At 46.2% G+C, this 18,961-nt stretch overlaps 1 protein-coding gene across 1 annotated transcript in view; it reads left to right on the forward strand.

The window, feature by feature from the left end:
- Positions 1–5,321: 5,321 nt before the first annotated feature.
- Positions 5,322–18,961, forward strand: part of XYLT1 (xylosyltransferase 1) — a 192,349-nt gene continuing 178,709 nt past the window's right edge. The window contains exon 1 of the mRNA XM_070761135.1: positions 5,322–5,742. Within this exon, the coding sequence (XP_070617236.1) occupies positions 5,365–5,742 (378 nt within the window). The 5' untranslated portion in view covers positions 5,322–5,364. The remainder of the gene's footprint in view (positions 5,743–18,961) is intronic.

The following is an 18,961-nucleotide window of genomic DNA, read 5'->3' on the forward strand; positions in this document are numbered from 1 at the left end:
GAAAACCAATCCAGAAAACCATTGTGTGATTTGGAAAGAATTTATTTGCAAATTATGGTGGAAAATAAGTACTTGGTCACCTACAAACAAGCAAGATTTCTGGCTCTCCCAGACCTGTAACTTCTTCTTTAAGAGGCTCCTCCATCCTCCACTCATTACCTATAGTAATGGCACCTGTTTGAACTTGTTATCAGTATAAAAGACACCTGTAAACAGCCTCAAACAGGATGGGTGGATGGGTGGAAGGAAGGGAGGGGGAACAGGTAGGCAAAATGAGCCAAGGTGGCGCAGTGGGTAGAGTGCAGTACTGCAGGCCACTGAAGCTGACTGTAGATCAGCGGTTCAAATCTCATCACCGGCTCAAGGTTGACTCAGCCTTCCATCCATTCCATTGCATTGGACCAGAGTACCTCTGGAACCGCCTGCTACCGCACGAATCCCAGCGACCCATAAGGTCCCACAGAGTTGGCCTTCTCCGGGTCCCGTCAACTAAACAATGTCGTTTGGCGGGCCCCAGGGGAAGAGCCTTCTCTGTGGTGGCCCCGGCCCTCTGGAATCAACTCCCCCCGGAGATTAGACCTGCCCCCACCCTCCCTGTCTTTCGTAAACTACTCAAGACTCACTTATATTGCCAGGCATGGGGAAGTTGAGACACCTTTCCCCCAGGCTCTTTTATATTTTGTTTTATGTTTGGTATGAATGTGTTGTTTGGTTTTTTAAATAATGATAGGGTTTTATATGTTTTTTAATATTAGATTTGTTCTACTATAATATTGTTTTTATTGTTGTTGCGAGCCGCCTCGAGTCTTCGGAGAGGGGCGGCATACAAATCTAATTAATAATAATAATAATAATAATAATAATAATAATAATAATAATCCTTCCGAGGTGGGCCAAATGAGGACCCGGATTGTGGGGGCAATATGCTGGCTCTATTAAAAAGTCCTATTGCTAACATGTTGTAAGCCGCCCTGAGTCTAAGGAGAAGGGTGGCATAAAAAAATCGAATAAATAAACAAACAGAGAGAGAGAGAGAGACAGACAGACAGAGAGAGATGAGGGAGGGATAGGAGATAGCACAGGCAGACAGACAGAGATTAGATGGGCTAGATACAGATAGGCAGATCCAATAGATCAGGGGTCTCCAACCTTGGCAACTTTAAGATTTGTGGACATCAACTCCCACAATTCCTCAGGCAGCTACTGAGGAATTCTGGGAGTTGAAGTCCACAAGTCTTAAAAGTTGCCATGGTTGGAGACTGCTGCAATAGTCAGTCAGACAGACAGACAGACAGACAGAAAGCCATGGATGGATGGATGGATCTATGGATTGACAGACAGGCATGCACCATAGAATCATAGAATCGTGGTCCTAGAAGGGCACAGAAGGGTCATCTAGCCCAGTGTTAATTTGAAGATAGAAACATAGAAACATAGAAGACTGACGGCAGAAAAAGACCTCATGGTCCATCTAGTCTGCCCTTATGCTATTTCCTGTATTTTATCTTAGAATGGATATATGTTTATCCCAGGCATGTTTCAATTCAGTCACTGTGGACTTACCAACCACGTCTGCTGGAAGTTTGTTCCAAGCATCTACTACTCTTTCAGTGAAATAATATTTTCTCATGTTGCCTTTGATCTTTCCCCCAACTAACCTCAGATTGTGTCCCCTTGTTCTTGTGTTCACTTTCCTATTAAAAACACTTCCCTCCTGGACCTTATTTAACCCTTTAACATATTTAAATGTTTCGATCATGTCCCCCCTTTTCCTTCTGTCCTCCAGACTATACAGATTGAGTCCATTAAGTCTTTCCTGATACGTTTTATGCTTAAGACCTTCCACCATTCTTGTAGCCTGTCTTTGGACCCGTTCAATTCAAGATGTGTGGACTTCGCTTCCCACAGATCCCCAGAGACTTTATTTGACATCTACAGGAAAAGCCATGAAACCCTCCTGCAGAGGTGGCTATCCTGACTCTTAAACCTATCACCCATAAATCCTATTACCCTGGAGACAGAGAGAGCCTCCGGGGTAATATGATCCACACCCAAATAAACATTTATATATGTTTTATCCATATGACACACACACACACAAAATGAAATTGGTTGAACATTCTCAACTCTTTTGTTCTCTTGACTTCTATTTTTAAAGGCTCCCGTTCGATTGCCCTTGTTTTAAAAAGCTTCTCATTGCAAAAGTCTGAGACTTTTTTAAAAAAAAGGTAAAACTGTAACATTTTTATTAAAATACCCACAGTATCCTACATTTTCCCCTTTATTAAAACAGTCTCCTTGACATTAGCCCATAATTGCAGAGGGTTACATCTGCTTCAAGTTCAGAGCTGGAGTGATTTTGATTAATTTTAGAACAGAGTAGAAGAAGAAGAGTTGGAAAGGAGCTTAGAGGTCATCCAGTCTAGCCCTCTGCTCAAGCAAAAGACCCTATATCACATCTGACAGATGTCAATCTGTTCTCACTGATTGTTCTCACTGTCTTGGAAAATTTCTCTTTATTTCTAGATCGAATCTCTCCTTTCCTTGGCCGCAGCCTTGAAAATGGGGAGCCGCTGTTTTGTTCCTAACTTCAATTTCCACTCTATGTGTCTGGATTTCCTAGTGGTGCCTTATCCATCTGTCTCACCCAAGCTTTTCAGGTCAGTCAAGGCCACCAAGACAACGGGTCCAAGCCCTATACTGTACATATTTACAGGCTTTAAAAGATATGAAAAATGCATTGCTCTTCCTCACCAGCAGTTGGCAGTACTGGACCAGCGGTGATGATCATTTACATAGAAACATAGAAGACTGACAGGCAGAAAAAGACCTCATGGTCCATCTAGTCTGCCCTTATGCTATTTCCTGTACTTTATCTTAGAATGGATAGATGTTTATCCCAGGCATGTTTAAATTCAGTTACTGTGGATTTACCAACCACATCTGCTGGAAGTTTCTTCCAAGCATCTACCACTCACGTTGCTTCTGATCTTTCCCCCAACTAATCTCAGATTGTGCCCCCTTGTCTTTGTGTTCGCTTTCCTATTGAAAACACTTCCCTCCTGAACCTTATTTAACCCTTAAACATATTTAAATGTTTCAATCATGTCCCCTCATTCCCATCTGTCCTCCAGACCAGTGTTTCCCAACCTTAGCAACTTGGAGATATCTGAACTTCAATTCCCAGAATTTGCTGGCTGGGGAATTCTGGGAGTTGAAGTCCAAATATCTTCAATTTGCCAAGGTTGGGAAACACTGCTCCAGACTATACAGATTGAGTTCATGAAAGTTTTATGCTTAAGACCTTCTACCATTTTTGTCGCCCGTCTTTGGACCCGTTCAATTTTATCAACATCTTTTTGTAGGTGAGGTCTCCAGAACTGGACACAGTATTCCAAATGGGGTCTCCCCAGTGCTCTATGCATTTATTTCTGGAACCAGCATCCAACCCATTTAGTAGAGCCCAGATTCGCCTGGGAAAGCCTAGATCCACATTCTGGATCTACATTCACACAGTCGCGCTTCGATCCAGGATTCGATGCCTGGCGCTTCTACTTCGGCGGAAGAGTATTTAAGGGTACCTGAAGTCGCTGCCCACTGTCTGTGTGGATTAGAGGCAGTGGCCCCTTTACGTGTCAACTGACACACGTGTGTCGACACACACATACATAACAGTGCTACCAGTGAGGCTTCGAGAGCAGCTGCGGCCTTGGCTAGAGCCCAGTTACCCCAAAACCTCTGCTTGCCATCCCTGTGGGTTAGGGCACTGTTTCCCAACCTTGGCCACTTGAAGATATCTGGACTTCAACTCCCAGAATTTCCCAGCCAGCAAATCTGGGCGTTGAAGTCCAAATATCTTCAAATGGCCAAGGTTGGGAAACACTGGGTTAGGGAAGTCCCAAGGGAGGAGAGAAGGAGAGAGAGAGAGAAGCCACCAGTGAAACTTGGGGCATGGTTAGCAGGTGACTACATCAAGCCTTTGCCCGCCATTTCAGTGGCGTAGAATTCCGTCAGGTGTGGATATACTCACAAGCATCCAGACATACTCGCAGTCTTACATACACACACCCCTCCGACCGTGCGAATAGGCGAGACTTGGGGAGCGGCTGTGGCGTGGTTAACACGTAGCTACCCCAAACTTTGGCCCTCCATCTCAGTGGTGTAGAGACAGTCACCCATCACATGTGAACATATCCAGAGAGACACACACACCCCTAGATAAACTTGGGGAACATGGTTAACTCCCATCACGTGTGGATAGACCCACGCAGGTCCTCACAAACACCTCTAGCTAGACTTGGGGAACCACGTGGCTACCACAAGCCTTTACCCTCCATCTCAGTGGCTGTAGAGAGAGACTCCCATCACGTGTGAACATACCCAGACAACACACCCCTAGCTAGACTTGGGGAACCACGTGGCTACCCCAAGCCTTTGCCCTCCATCTCAGTGGCTGTAGAGACAGACTCCCCTCACGTGTGGATAGACCCACACGCGTTCAGACACACTCGCACCAACACACCCCTCCGACCCAAGCGAATAGCGAGACTTGGGGAGCGGCTGCAGGGTGGTTAACACGGGGCTACCTCGAGCCTTTCCCTTCCATCTCAGTGGCGTAGACAGACTCCCGTCACGTGTGGATAGACCCACGCGCGTCCACGCTCACGCACCCCTCCGACTGTGCGAATAGCTAGACTTGGGGAACGGCTGCGGCGGGGTTCACACGCGGGGCACTTCAAGCTCCATCCGAAGGGCGTAGCGACAGAACCCCGTCACGTGTGAAGATACCCATGCCCGTCCACACACGGGCACGCACGCACCCCCAGCTAGACTTGGGGAGCGGCTGCGGGGAGGTTAACACGCGGCTACCCCAAGCCTCTGCCCTCCATCTCAGGGGCGTAGTGACGGAACGCCATTACGTGTGAACATACCCATGTGCGTCCATACACACACGGACAAACCTCTAGCTAGAGTTGAGGAGCGGCGTGGTTAACACGCGGGTACCCCAAGCTTCGAGTGGCTTAGAGGCCGCGCACGTCACGTGTGAACATATCCACGCGCGTCCACATACGCGCACACACCCCTCCGACCGAGCGCAGAGTCAGACTTGGGGAGCAGCAGCAGCTGCGGCGGCTGCTCCTCCTCCGGCTGGCCCCTCGTCGAGCCGAACCCTCCTCCTCCTCCTCGGGCTCCCCCCCCCCTCCAACCGGCTCCCCCCACCGCGGGGCCTGCGCTCGCCTCGCCTCCTCTTCCCCGCCTCCCTGCTGACGTCTCGCCCGCCCGCCTGCAAAACCCCGGGCGGCGGCGGCGGGCTCGGCTTGGCTGGCGCGCAGGGAAGGAAGCGAGCCGGAGCTGCGCGGCGCGATGATGGTGGCGTCGGCGTCGGCGGCATCGTCCTCGTCGGCCGGGGTGGCCTCTCCGTGCGGCCGGCGTCTGGCGCGGCGCTCGCACTCGGCGCTCCTGCTGGCGCTCACCGTGCTGCTGGTGCAGACGCTGCTGGTCTGGAATTTCAGCAGCCTCGATGCGGCCGACGAGCAGCAGCACCAGCACCGCCAACAGCAGCAGCAGCAGCCGCCTCCGCGGAGAGGCGCCCTGGCCGGCGGCAGCAACCGGAGCGGTCACACCAGCAGCAGCAGCAGCCGGCGGCGAGAGAAGCGCGACCTGGAGAGCCGCGACGGGCCCCGGGCGCCGCAACCCCGCCGAGCCGCCGGCGCTTTCCGCGGCAAGGCGGCGGCGGTGATGGTGAGTGGCGGGTTTGCCCCGCGGAGGCGCTTTGGGGAAGGGGATTCGGGGAGGGAAGGGGGGGAAACGCGCCGGTGGAAAGCCGGGGAGGGGGGGGGGCTCTTCCCAGGGATGGATAGAGGGGGTAGGGGGGTGCTGGGCTGCCCTCCACAGCCACCCCCTTCGCCGGGAAGAATGGTGGTGAGTGGTGGTCGGGGAAGGGAATTTAGGGAGTGGAGGGCGCCGGTGGAAAGTCGGGGAGGGGGCTTTTCCCAGGGATGGATGGGACTGCCCCCCCATCATCCCCTTCCCTGGGAAAGGGGATGGTGAGTGGCGGGCTGCCCCGCGGAGACGGTGGAGATTTGGAGAAGGGGGGCCGCCGGTGGAAAGCCGGGGACGGGAACTCTTCCCAAGGATGGAGAGGGGGGGTGTCCTGGACTACCCCCCCCTAATCCCCTTCCCCGGGTCAGAGTGATGGTGACTGGTGATCGAGGAAGGGGATTTGGGGAGTGGAGGGCGCCGGTGGAAAGCCGGGGAGGGGGGCTCTTCCCATAGATGGCTGGGACTGCCCCCCCATCATCCCCTTCCCCGGGAGGGGTGATGGGGAGTGTCGGGCTTGCCCCGCGGAGACGGTGGGGATTTGGGGAGGGGGCCGCGCCGGAGGAGAGCCGGGGAGGGGGATTCATCCCAGGGATCAGTCCCCTCCTCCATCCCCTTCCCTGGGAAGGGTGAGGATGCTGACTGCCCGGCTCAACCTTGGGGGGAAGGACGGTGGGCAGGATGATAAGGTGGGGAGGGGGACAGGGGGGGCTTCGCCTTGGCGACCTTGGCTGCCCCCCCCCCCCCCGCGTTGGACGGTGGCCTACGACCCCTTGAAGACGGAGCTTGCCCAGACCTCCCCAAAGCCCGGGAGAGGGGTGGCTGGTGCCAAGGAGGCCACGGTGCTAGCCGGTAGATGCTAGCCGGTAGGTCCCGGAGAGATGCTTAGTTGGTAGCAATGCACTTATTTGGGGACTGCTGGGTGGTTTTTTGCCTGCTTACCTACCTGCTTGCTGCTCAGGCTTATTTAAAAGCTTAATAGCGGAGGGGGAGAGAGAGAAAGAAAAAGAAAGAAGACAGAAGGAGGGAGAAAGAAAGGAGAGGAGAGAGAGAGAAGAAGAAAGAGAAGGGAGAGAGAGGGGAGAGAAAGAAGAGAGGGAGAGGGAGAAAGAAAGAAGAGAGAAAGAAAGAGGAGAGGAGAGGGAGAGAGAGGGGAAGGGAGAAAGAAAGAAGAGAGAGAGAAAGAAAGTAGAGAGAGGGAGAGAGGAAGAAACTGTGCCTGGTGGTCAGTTGAAGTCCAGAACTCGAGGGGAATCTTACTACAGCGAGGAAAGGTGTAGAATGGTCTGCGTTCTTTCACTTTCTTCTTTGCAAACCACTTTTTAAATCTCCGATGGCGGCCCCATAAGCAACGTTTGTTTATCCAGCTAAGCAAGCGTGCTGGGTCGGTGTCCTACCTTGTAGCTCACCAGGCTAGCTTTATATGACCTCTTTGATGTGGACTAGCTACTTGTTTGCTACATGTCGGTTTGGCTTGAATGGCTGCTCTTGTCAACAACTCCAGGGCTACTCTGCTTTCTGCAACTTGCATTTTCCTAAACTCTGAGGAGAGAGAGCAAGAGAGAGAAAGGGAGAGAGAAAAGAGAGAGAGGGACAGAAGGGGGGAGAGAGAGGGAGAGAGAAAAAGAGAGAGAGAGAGAAAGGGAGACAGAAAAGAGAGAGAAAGGGAGAAAAGGGGGGAAGAGAAAGAGAAAGGGAGAGAGAAAGGGAGAGAGAAAAAGAGAGGAGAGAGAGAGGGAGAGAGGGTTTGATAGAGAGAGAGAAAGAAAGAAAGAGAAAGGGAGAGAGAGAAAGGGAGAGAGAGAAAAGAGAAGGAAAAAGATATATGCCAGTTACATCCTTGACACTTTGGTGGCACTTCCATTGATTTACATTCCCCCCACCCTAAATTGCCAGGATGACATTGAAATGCCCAGGACCAAAATATAGCAAAAATTGTGTTGTTTTCTCCCCCTCCCCCCCAATTGGAATAGATTCTAATTTAACTCTGGAGACAAACTGGAGAATCTGGCTATGGGTTGTTTATTGGTCAAACATCGGGGAGCATTGAGAACTGAGCTTGATGTTGGTTTATGTCTAGTTTTGGCACCCGGTACGGAAATGTGGGCGTTCAATGTAATGACTCCCTTTTACGTCGGTTTTTTTGGTTATCGTCAGGATTGACGTCTGAGGATCTTCTTAAAATTGTCTGCCTGGGTGGTTTGAGAAGGTGGGAAGCAGGTGTGGACTCTGTCGGGATCCTCCTGGGAATTCCTACACCAGATCTTAGACCTAGATCAAGGTTTCTCCACTTGGGCAGCTTGTTGAAGGTGTGCGGACTTCAACTCCCAGAATTCTCCAGCCATTATGTCCTTTCCCCCCCTGTATGGGCCACATTGGGAATCACTCTTGTAATTCCCTTTTCTGAGGAAAGGGATGGTACCATAGACCAGGGTTTCCCAACCTTGGCAACTTGAAGATATCTGGACTTCAACTCCCAGAATTACCCAGCCAGCGAATGCTGGCTGGGGAATTCTGGGAGTTGAAGTCCAGATATCTTCAAGTTGCCAAGGTTGGGAAACACTGCCATAGACCAATGACTTTTGGCGTATAGAAACATAGAAACATAGAAGACTGATGGCAGAAAAAGACCTCATGGTCCATCTAGTCTGCCCCTATACTATTTCCTGTATTTTATCTTAGGATGGATATATGTTTATCCCAGGCATGTTTAAATTCAGTTACTGTAGATTTACCAACCACGTCTGCCGGAAGTTTGTTCCAAGGATCTACTACTCTTTCAGTGAAATAATATTTCCTCACGTTGCTTTTGATCTTTCCCCCAACTAACTTCAGATTGTGTCCCCTTGTTCTTGTGTTCACTTTCCTATTAAAAACACTTCCCTCCTGAACCTCATTTAACCCTTTAACATATTTAAATGTTTCGATCATGTCCCCCCTTTTCCTTCCGTCCTCCAGACCAGTGTTTCCCAACCTTGGCAACTTGAAGACATTTGGACTTCAACTCCCAGAATTCCCCAGGCAGCAAATGCTGGCTGGGGAATTCTGGGAGTTGAAGTCCAGATATCTTCAAGTTGCCAAGGTTGGGAAACACTGCTCCAGACTATACAGATTGAGTTCATGAAGTCTTTCCCGATACGTTTTATGCTTAAGACCTTCCACCATTCTTGTAGCCCCTCTTTGCACCCGTTCAATTTTGTCAATATCTTTTTGTAGGTGAGGTCTCCAGAACTGAATACAGTACTCCAAATGGGGTCTCACCAGCGCTCTATATAAGGGGATCACAATCTCCCTCTTCCTGCTTGTTATACCTCTAGCATATAGAACAGTGTTTCCTGATCTGGGCCCTATGTGGACGTCAGTTCCCAGAATTTCAGTACATGGAAAAATCTTCGACCTGTCAACTTCAGCTCCCAGAATTCCCCAGCCGGCTTTGCCGAAGTTACACCTACAAAAAAATATTGATAAAATAAAACGGGTCCAAAGACGGGCTACAAGAATGGTGGAAGGTCTTAAGCATAAAACGTATCAGGAAAGACTTCATGAACTCAATCTGTCTAGTCTGGAGGACAGAAGGAAAAGGGGGGACATGGTTGAAACATTTAAATATGTTAAAGGTTCAGGAGGGAAGTGATTTTAATAGGAAAGTGAACCCCAGAACAAGGGGGAACAATCTGAGGGTAGTTAGGGGAAAGATCAGAAGCAACGGGAGAAAATATTATTTTACTGAAAGTAGTAGATGCTTGGAGCAAACGTCCAGCAGACATGGTTGGTAAACCCACAGTCACTGAATTTAAACATGCCTGGGATAAACATATAGCCATCCTAAAATAAAATACAGGAAATAGTATAAGCGCAGATTAGATGGACTATGAGGTCTTTTTCTGCCGTCAATCTTCTATGTTTCTTAAGTTGAAGTCCACAAGTCTTAAAGTTGCCAAGATTGGAGACCCCTGGTCTATTGTATCTCCCTACCCTGTTTTCCCCCAAATAAAGCATCCCCTGATAATAAGCCAATTCGGGCTTTTGAGTGCATGGCAATAAGGCCAAGTATTTATTTCAGGGTTCAAAAAAAATAAAATAATTTTGAGGGAAACACAGTACCTACCTACATGCTGGATGGGGAATTCTGGGAGCATCTTCAAGATTCCCAGATCGGGAAACGCTGTCCTAGGTTTGGTGAGGTCATCGCATCGGATGCTTCTGAACTGTCGACTGTCAAAGCCTTCTTCATCCTTCAGTGAAGGCCTTGGAACCTTTGTCACTTAAAAGCAGTGAAGGGCTACACATTTTTTTACTACCACATTGTGGGCATGGCTTATTTTGTGGGTGTGGTTTGTTGGCCATGTGACCAGGTGGGAGTGGCTTGACGATCATGTGACCAGAGGTGCCTTAAAGGTCATATGACTGGCTTAAAGGTGGCCAATTTGACGTCACTCACATTTAGGGTTAGGGTGCCTGGCCTCTTCTGGCTTCAAAGAGATACAATTTCCCAAAATTGTACTGAACGTCCAAAATATACTTTTTAATTTTATGTATACAGTGTTCCCTCGATTTTCGTGGGGGATGCATTCTGAGACCGCCCGCAAAAGTCGAATTTCCGTGAAGTAGAGATGCGGAAGTAAATACACCATTTTTGGCTATGGACAGTATCACAAGCCTTCCCTTAACACTTTAAACCCCAAATTACCATTTCCCATTCCCTTAACAACCATTTACTCACCATTATTACTGGTACTCACTATTGAATAAGACACTTAGTGATCCTGATATTTATAAACATAATTATTTATTAACAATAATTATTTTTTTTGTTATTTATTTGCAAAAGTTATTAGTTTGGCGATGACGTATGATGTCATCGGGTGGGAAAAACTGTGGTATAGAAAAAAAAACCCCGTGAAGTGTTTTTTAATTAATATTTTTTTAAAAACCGTGGTATAGGCTATTCGCGAAGTTCGAACCCGCGAAAATTGAGGGAACACTGTACATATCATATGTGTACATACATATTACACACGGGCACACAAAAATATACATTGTCTACTATATAAACTGTATGTGTATGTACACACATGCATACAAGCTCTTCTAAAATTATACATATTCAACCTCATTTATTGCGATAGGGAAAACATACCCAGAGCCCAGAAGGGAAAAAAAGAAAAAAAAATCTATTTTTTTCTACCTGTTCTGCTTACCTGACTGTACCTGTAGGAGCCCATCACTGCCTAAGAGCGAAATCTGCTTCTCAGGTTGGGCTGAAGGTTGGCTCAACCAGACAGTTCATCCAGGGATTTGAATACAGACGTTGACCATAAGTTGTCTTGCTTTCTATTGCTGACTTAAGCCAATGCTGGGGACATTTCTTTTGCTAGAATCCATTTTCCCATAGTCCTGCTTTTAGAAAAGACCCCGAAAACCTCTTTCCCCCCCCCCAGGCTCCCATCCATAGTTCCCTCTAAGCTGAGCAGTGAGCAATCGCTCACTTAAAAATCATCATCAAATCAGAGTTTTCCAAACCTGCCCAGAAGCCGAGAGGGAAGGAGTGAGAGGGAAGGAGAGAGAGAGGAAGAGAGAGAAACAGATAGAAAAAAGAGAGGAAGAAAAAGAGAAAGAAAAAGAATGGGAGTAAGGAAGAGAGAAAGAAAATCAAAACTAGCTCAACTATTTAAGTGGCATTTTGATATTGATAGAGTTGCCCTATTATGAGCTCACTGTTATAGACACACAGTACAGTATTTTATTTTGAAAACGGGGGGGGGATTATTTGTTTGTTTGTTTGTTTATTTATTTATGTATTTATGTATTTATGTATTTATTATTTCTGTGCCGCCCAGTCCCAAAGGGACTGCCGCTCAGACACTATACTTTTCCGCCCACTCCCCCAAAAAATTAGAGGGAACACTGCTCCCATCCCCAAAATCATTTCTCAGGAATTCCATCTGTCTTGCTCTCATTATCGTTTTTTTTTTTTTAAAGAAAGATAGGAAGCACTTAATCCTTTCCAGTTGACTTGTATTTCCGGTAATCGCAGAAACCGTTTTAAATGTTCAGATATAGGGTTTGATGGCTTGCAAGCTCAGGCTGCCTTGTCAAGGAAGCATTTCCAGCTTGTCTGAAAGAAGGAGTCTTTAAAAGATGCCGGAAACAAAACCATAATTGTGATAAATAACAGAGGCGCATTTTTTTTTGTGGTGGGCCCATGATCGGATCTCATTCCCATCCGTAGCCTTGCCTTAGGCAAACTAGGAATCCCCATAGAATCCTAGGGCTGGAAGGAACCTCCGAGGTCTTCTAGTCCAACCCCGTTTGCTCAAGGCAGGAGACCTTATACAATCCCGGGAAAATGGTTGCCTGGTCTATTTTTGACAACCTCCAGTGAAGAAGCATCCATCACACTAGTAGGGTGAACTATTTCATTGACTAATTGTTCTCATGGTCCGAAAACGTCTCCTTCTATTTATTTATTTAATTGGATTTATACACCCTTTACTGACCTCTTTGGAATTGGGAGAGGTCAACAGTGGATAGTCTTGGTGGTATACAAAGATACTAACATTCATATACATGATACTAGTAAAAAAGAAACATTGGCACAGGGGACGGAAGGGACGCTGGTGCACTTATGCATGCCCCTTACTGACCTCTTAGGAATCTGGTGAGGTCAACAGTGGATACTCTAAGGGTAAAGTTTTGGGGGTTAGATGATGATATTACAGAGTCTGGCAGTGAGTTCCATGCATCAACTACTCGGTTACTAAAGTCATATTTCCTGCAGTCACGTTTGGAGCGGTTTACTTTAAGTTGTGTGCTCCTGTTTTGTTGTGGTTGAAACCGAAGTAGTCGTTGACAGGTAGGACATCATAGTAGATAATTTTATGAGCTCTGCTTAGGTCGTGTTTAAGGCGACATAGTTCTACACTTTCTAAACCTAGGATTGTAAGTCCTCGGAGAGGGGCGGCATACAAATCCAATTAAGTAAGTAAGTAAGTAAGTAAGTAAGTAAGTAAGTAAGTAAGTAAGTAAGTAAGTAAGTAAGTAAGTAAGTAAGTAAATAGTTGCGTAGGGTATTTTGTTGCACGTGGAGGAGTGGAGGGCTCTTCTAGTAAAGTATCTCTGGACATTTTCTAGAGTGTTTATATCCGAAATGTGGTTTGGGTTCCAGACAGATGAGCTGTATTCAAGGATTGGCCTGGCGAACGTTTTGTATGCTCTGGTTAAAAATATTTAAAAATTGTCTGGGACGTTTGTTTTTTGGTGGGGTCATGTTAAAAGAGGGGGGGTAGTTTACCCATCCTGTACTAAATCAGCATCTGTTATCATAATTGTCCTGGGTCGTAAGGAATCTCGTCTGCCGTTCAGACTGCTGAGTAATCTGGCAAGGGGTTTTTTTGATCTCTGAGCCAGGCTACCTGTTTTCCACAATTGTTTTTTCCCTGGCAACATCAGCGATGGAAACCTGGTTATTGATTAGAGTTTCTCCTCGCTGTTGCGGAATGGGCATGCATTAGGCCCAGCTGAAAAGGAACAAGGAAGAGAGGTGATGACCATGGGAAGCTATTAAAGTGGTTTTCCCGTTGTCGGGTTTTTTTTCTCTTTCCTCTTAGAAGTATTTAAGAGGAAACATACAGCTGTTCTTTGATGTCCCCTTGGGCTATTGCTCTAATGGCTTTCTGGCAATGAAAGGAGGGGTGGTCGGGCTTTCTGGGAGTTGGGGATGATGGGAACTGGCGTCTGGCACAATTAGAATGTGCCAGATCGCAGAATAGAATTTGGAGTGGATATTATTCCAAACATAACGACTTTAAGACCTGGTGTGGAGTTTATTTATTTTATTTTATTTTATTGTTTTGTCAAGTACTTCTTGGTGGCGTCCCAAGATAAAGCAATAAAGATGATTAGGGGACTGGAGGCTAAAACATATGAAGAACGATTGCAGGAACTGGGCAGGGCTAGTTTAATGAAAAGAAGGACCAGGGGAGACAGGATAGCAGTGTTCCAGTATCTCAGGGGTTGCCACAAGGAAGAGGGAGTCAACCTATTCTCCAAAGCACCTGAGGGTAGAACAAGAAGCAATGGGTGGAAACTAAACAAGGAGAGAAGCAACTTAGAACTAAGAAGAAATTTCCTGACAGTCAGAACGGTTGATCAGTGGAACAACTTGCCTCCAGAAGTTGTGAATGCTCCAACACTGGAAGTTTTTAAGCAGATGTTGGATACCCATCTATCTAAAGTAGTATAGGGTTTCCTGCCTAAGCGAGGGGTTGGACTAGAAGACCTCCAAGGTCCCTTCCAACTCTGTTGTTGTTCTTGTTGTTGTTGTTGTTGTTGTTGTTACACTCCCAAAAATACAGCAAGCCTTGGGACTTGATTTCTTTGGATTCCCTTCCTTTTCTTCCACCTCCATTTCAGCCCTGCTGGGTAGTTGCCTTCAGATCTGAAGGGTAGTTCCTTTCCATTCCTGAAGCATCAAGTACGGATGGGTCCTGAACATAGAAACATAGAAGATTGACGGCAGAAAAAGACCTCATGGTCCATCTAGTCTGCCTTTATACTATTTCCTGTATTTTTATCTTAGGATTGATATATGTTTATCCCAGGCATGTTTAACTTCAGTTCCTGTGGATTGACCAACCACGTCTGCTGGAAGTTTGTTCCAAGCGTCTACTACTCTTTCAGTCAAATAATATTTTCTCACTTTGCTTCTGATCTTTCCCCCAACTAACCTCAGATCGTGCCCCCTTGTTCTTGTGTTCACTTTCCTATTAAAAACACTTCCCTCCCGAACCTTGTTTAACCCTTTAATATATTTAAATGTTTCAATCATGTCCCCCCCTTTCCCTTCTGTCCTCCAGACTATACAGAGTGAGTTCATCAAGTTCTTGAACACAAGAACAAGGGGACACAATCTGAAGTTAGTTGGGGGAAAGATCAAAAGCAACATGAGAAAATATTATTTTACTGAAAGAGTAGTAGATCCTTGGAACAAACTTCCAGCAGACATGGTTGGTAAATCCACAGTAACTGAATTTAAACATGCTTGGGATAAACATATATCCATTGTAAGATAAATACAGGAAATAGTATAAGGGCAGACTAGATGGACCAGGAGGTCTTTTTCTGCCGTCAGTCTTCTATGTTTCTAAGTCTTTCCTGATCAGTTTGATGCTTAAGACCTCCCACCATTTTTGTAGCCCCTCTTTGGACCCGTTCAATTTGACCCATATCTTTTTGTAGGTGAGGTCTCCAGAACCGAACACACTGAACCCGAATGGCCTGCAGAATGACCAAGATCTGTATTCATTTTGCCCTTTGCTCCTTGTGCTAGAAATAGGCAGCCAAGGACAGCTTGTTGGGAGCCTGAGCCTGCGTGCATACGAGAGTGTGATTGAGTTGTGCTCAACAATGCTGCATTCCCTTCGAGGTTTGTTAGGCGATGGCTCCCCGAAGAAAGCCTAAATCCCTGGAGCCCCTTTGCGGAGAGCCCTAGTTAAGAAGCGATGATGGAAGGAACCGCTTATAACAGAGCTCTCTATTATTAGAAAAACCCTCTTTGGAGTCTTCATTATTTTGGGATGTATTAGTGGCGGAGACATCCAGATTTTTTTTCCTCCACTCGTCAATGCGATTTTCTTTTCTTTTTTGGGTCCTGTTGGGGATTTGCATAAAGGCTTTGCAGTCAGTCGCGGGGTTTGGGGGGGTTGGCAACAATGGAGTGGGGAGAGTCCTTGGGCTTAGTTTTATTTTTTTTAAATTCAGCTGGATTTGGAAGGGAAGCCGTTTTCCATGCTGGTGAGATTGGGCTATTGGTGCAATTTTTATTTAATGTATTTTTATCCCCACCTTTATTCTTTGTATAAATGAGTCAAGGTAGCATGTGCATCTCACGCACTTTCCTCCTTCTATTTTCTGCACAACAATCTTGTGAGGTGGGTTGGGCTGAGAGAAGGGAACAGGCCCAAAGTCACTTAGATGGCTTTCATGCCGAAGGCGGGATTAGAACTGAGAGTTTCCCGTTGATTGGCCCAAAGTCATCCAGTTGGATTTCATGCCTAAACCGAGACTAGAAATGAGAGTCTCCTAATGATTGGCCCAAAGTCATCCAGTTGGATTTCATGCTTAAGGCGGGACCAGAACTGAAAGTCTCCCATTGATTGGCCCAAAGTCATCCAGTTGAATTTCATGCCTAAGCCATGACTAGAAATGAGAGTCTCCTAACAATTGGCCCAAAGTCATCCAGTTGGATTTCATGCTTAAGGCGGGACTAGAACTGAGAGTCTCCCATTGATTGGCCCAAAGTCATCCAGTTGGATTTCATGCTTAAGGCGGGACTAGAACTAAGAATCTCCTAGTGATTGGCCCAAAGTCATCCAGTTGGATTTCATGCTTAAGGCGGGACTAGAACTGAGAGTCTCCTAGTGATTGGCCCAAAGTCATCCAGTTGACTTTCCTGACTCAGTTGAGTCTTCTGGTGACTGGCCCAAAGTCATCCAGTTGGATTTCATGTTTAAGGCGGGACTAGAACTAAGAATCTCCTAGTGATTGGCCCAAAGTCATCCAGTTGGCTTTCCTAATTCAGTTGAATCTTCTGGTGATTGGCCCAAAGTCATCCAGTTGGATTTCATGGTTAAGGCAGGACTAGAACTGAGAGTCTCCTGGTGATTGGCCCAAAATCATCCAATTAGATGTCATGCCTAAGGTGGGACTAGAACTGAGCGTCTCCTGTTGATTGGCCCAAAGATACCCTTCCAACCTTCCCAGATGTTTAAAATGAGGCGCCAAATTATTGGGGACAATAGCCTGACTTTTCGAGAGGGCTGTAAAGCACCATTGTGAAGCGATATACAACTCTAAGTCTATTGCTAATTCAGCCTTAAGTTCCATAAAAACCAGGAATTTGTGGAACCACATACAGAAATTTCAGGGTTTTTTTTTTTAAAGAAGCTCATTAACACAACAGCATATTGTTACTGGAAGCTGAGCTTGCCCATGAATTTTTCAGGTTCCTATATTTATTATTTAATTTTATTTATTCATTTGTCCAATACACAAGTAGATAGGAAGAATATAGACATGTGATAATATAAAAAGGGTGAAAGTGGGCTTAGAGGAGAGGATATATGACAGGAAGAGAATATATAAGATAGGTGAAAGAAAGGAAAGACAATTGGACAGGGGACGAAAGGCACACCAGTGCACTTATGTACGCCCCTTACTGGCCTCTTAGGAACATGGAGAGGTCAATCGTGGAGAGTCTAAGGGAGAAGTGTTGGGGGTTAGGGGTTGACACAATTGAGTCCGGTAATGAGTTCCACGCTTCGATAACTCGATTGTCGAAATCTTGAAATTTTACAGTCAAGTTTGGAGCAGTTTGTATTAAGTTTGAATCTGTTGCATGCTCTTGTGTTGTTGCGGTTGAAGCTGAAGTAGTCATTGACTGGTAGGACATTGCAGCATATGATCTTGTGGGCAATACTCAAATCATGTTTTAGACGCCGTAGTTCTAGGCTTTCCAGGCCCAGGATTGTTAGTCTATTTTCGTAGAATATTCTGTTTCGAGTGGAGGAGTGAAGGGCTCTTCTGGTGAAATATCTTTGGACATTTTCAAGGGTGTTGATGTCTGAGATGTGGTATGGGTTCCAGACAGATGAGCAGTAGTCTAAGTAGTCTAAGATCCCCTTTGCAGCTTGTTAGCCCCCAATCTTCTTGGGGCAGACCCAATTTGGAGACATTGGGTTGTTGCGGGAAACCAAAATCATCCTATGTTTATAAATTTGTTAGAGGAATCGGAGTAAAGGAGATTCTTGGTCCATAAAATGAGATAGGGAAGCATTTCAAAGGCAGCTTTTGACTGCTGTGAAACCCTGGGGTTAAATTTGTGCTGGGTTTTTTTTCCTTCTTTTTTTTAAATAAAAAAGCCTCCAAATTTAATGAACTGGGCAGTTGTTCACCAAGATCCTACCTTTCTGCCGAAGGAGCGGGAATTTTATACACGTCATCTCCGTTCAGGGAACTAGGAGATTACACTGGTAGTTTTATCTTCAAAAGACTTACTCCTCTGCCATTAAATTTCTCAGGGCCCCTGTAATCATAGTATTTCTTTTTTTTACAAATGTAATAAATTCCCATGATCGCTGAAGGAGGAGGACAGAGAGAATAATGTGGATGCTGGAGGTGGAATGTACCTTGATGGGATGGGATGGCAGGTGCCATAGTAACTGGGAGGAAGCGGAACATGGTTTTAACGGAGGCGGGGGCATTATGTGCTTGGTTTTATGCTGGCGCTTCTTAATTTTTGTTTTTCAACGGGGTTCCGTCCAATTCCACGGATCAGTAAAATGTCTTATTATGTCTCCTTCTTGCTCTTCAAATTAATCCTGTTCGTATGGTAAGGCCAATTGCATTGCCTTCGGAGAGACTTCTTCCCACCTTGCCCGGCCCTGTTTTCTCCCAGGAGATTCCTAGAGAGGCCCCACAGAAGCTTCTCCCTGCCTTGCCCGGCCCTGTTTTCTCCCAGGAGATTCCTAGAGAGGCCCCACGGAGGCTTCTCCCTGCCTTTTCCGGTTACAGTTTGGGAGGCTTGGGTTTGTAAATGGAAAATGGTTCTTGAGAAGAGGTGAAAAAATCTTGAACACCCGGTTCCTATCTCGAAAAGTTCGTAGATAGAGGCATTTGCAGGTAGAGGTACCACTGTAGTGTGGGAATGAAGGTATATACCCAGACAGCATCGACGTATTCTTTAATTCCCACTAGTTTAGTTGCGAAGTCTAAGTGAAAATGAGTGTTACAAAATCTAAACATGCTAACAGATGTGCGATTATTTTTTTTTAAAAAAAATTGACAGCCAAGGTTTGGTTTACTGCAGTAGTGGAAAGGCTTGGAATAGGTTGTGAATCTGACAGTCGCACACACACTCACATTCACGCATGCACAAGACATAGACAAATTGGTTTCTTTTTTTTTCTTACTTTCATTTAGAAGAGGAGGCAGATGAATTTTCTCAATTATTTTCTCTGCCTACTCACTCAAGAAAAGTTGGTTTGTTTCACTATCCAGGTATTTATTTTCTTTCACTTTGGGGGGAAAACCCCAATCTATCTCCAGAGGAAAATTAGTTCTCTTTGCCACCTTGAGTTTG

This window comes from Erythrolamprus reginae, chromosome 9 (genome assembly GCF_031021105.1).
Source record: "Erythrolamprus reginae isolate rEryReg1 chromosome 9, rEryReg1.hap1, whole genome shotgun sequence".
Taxonomy (NCBI): Eukaryota; Metazoa; Chordata; class Lepidosauria; order Squamata; family Dipsadidae; genus Erythrolamprus; species Erythrolamprus reginae.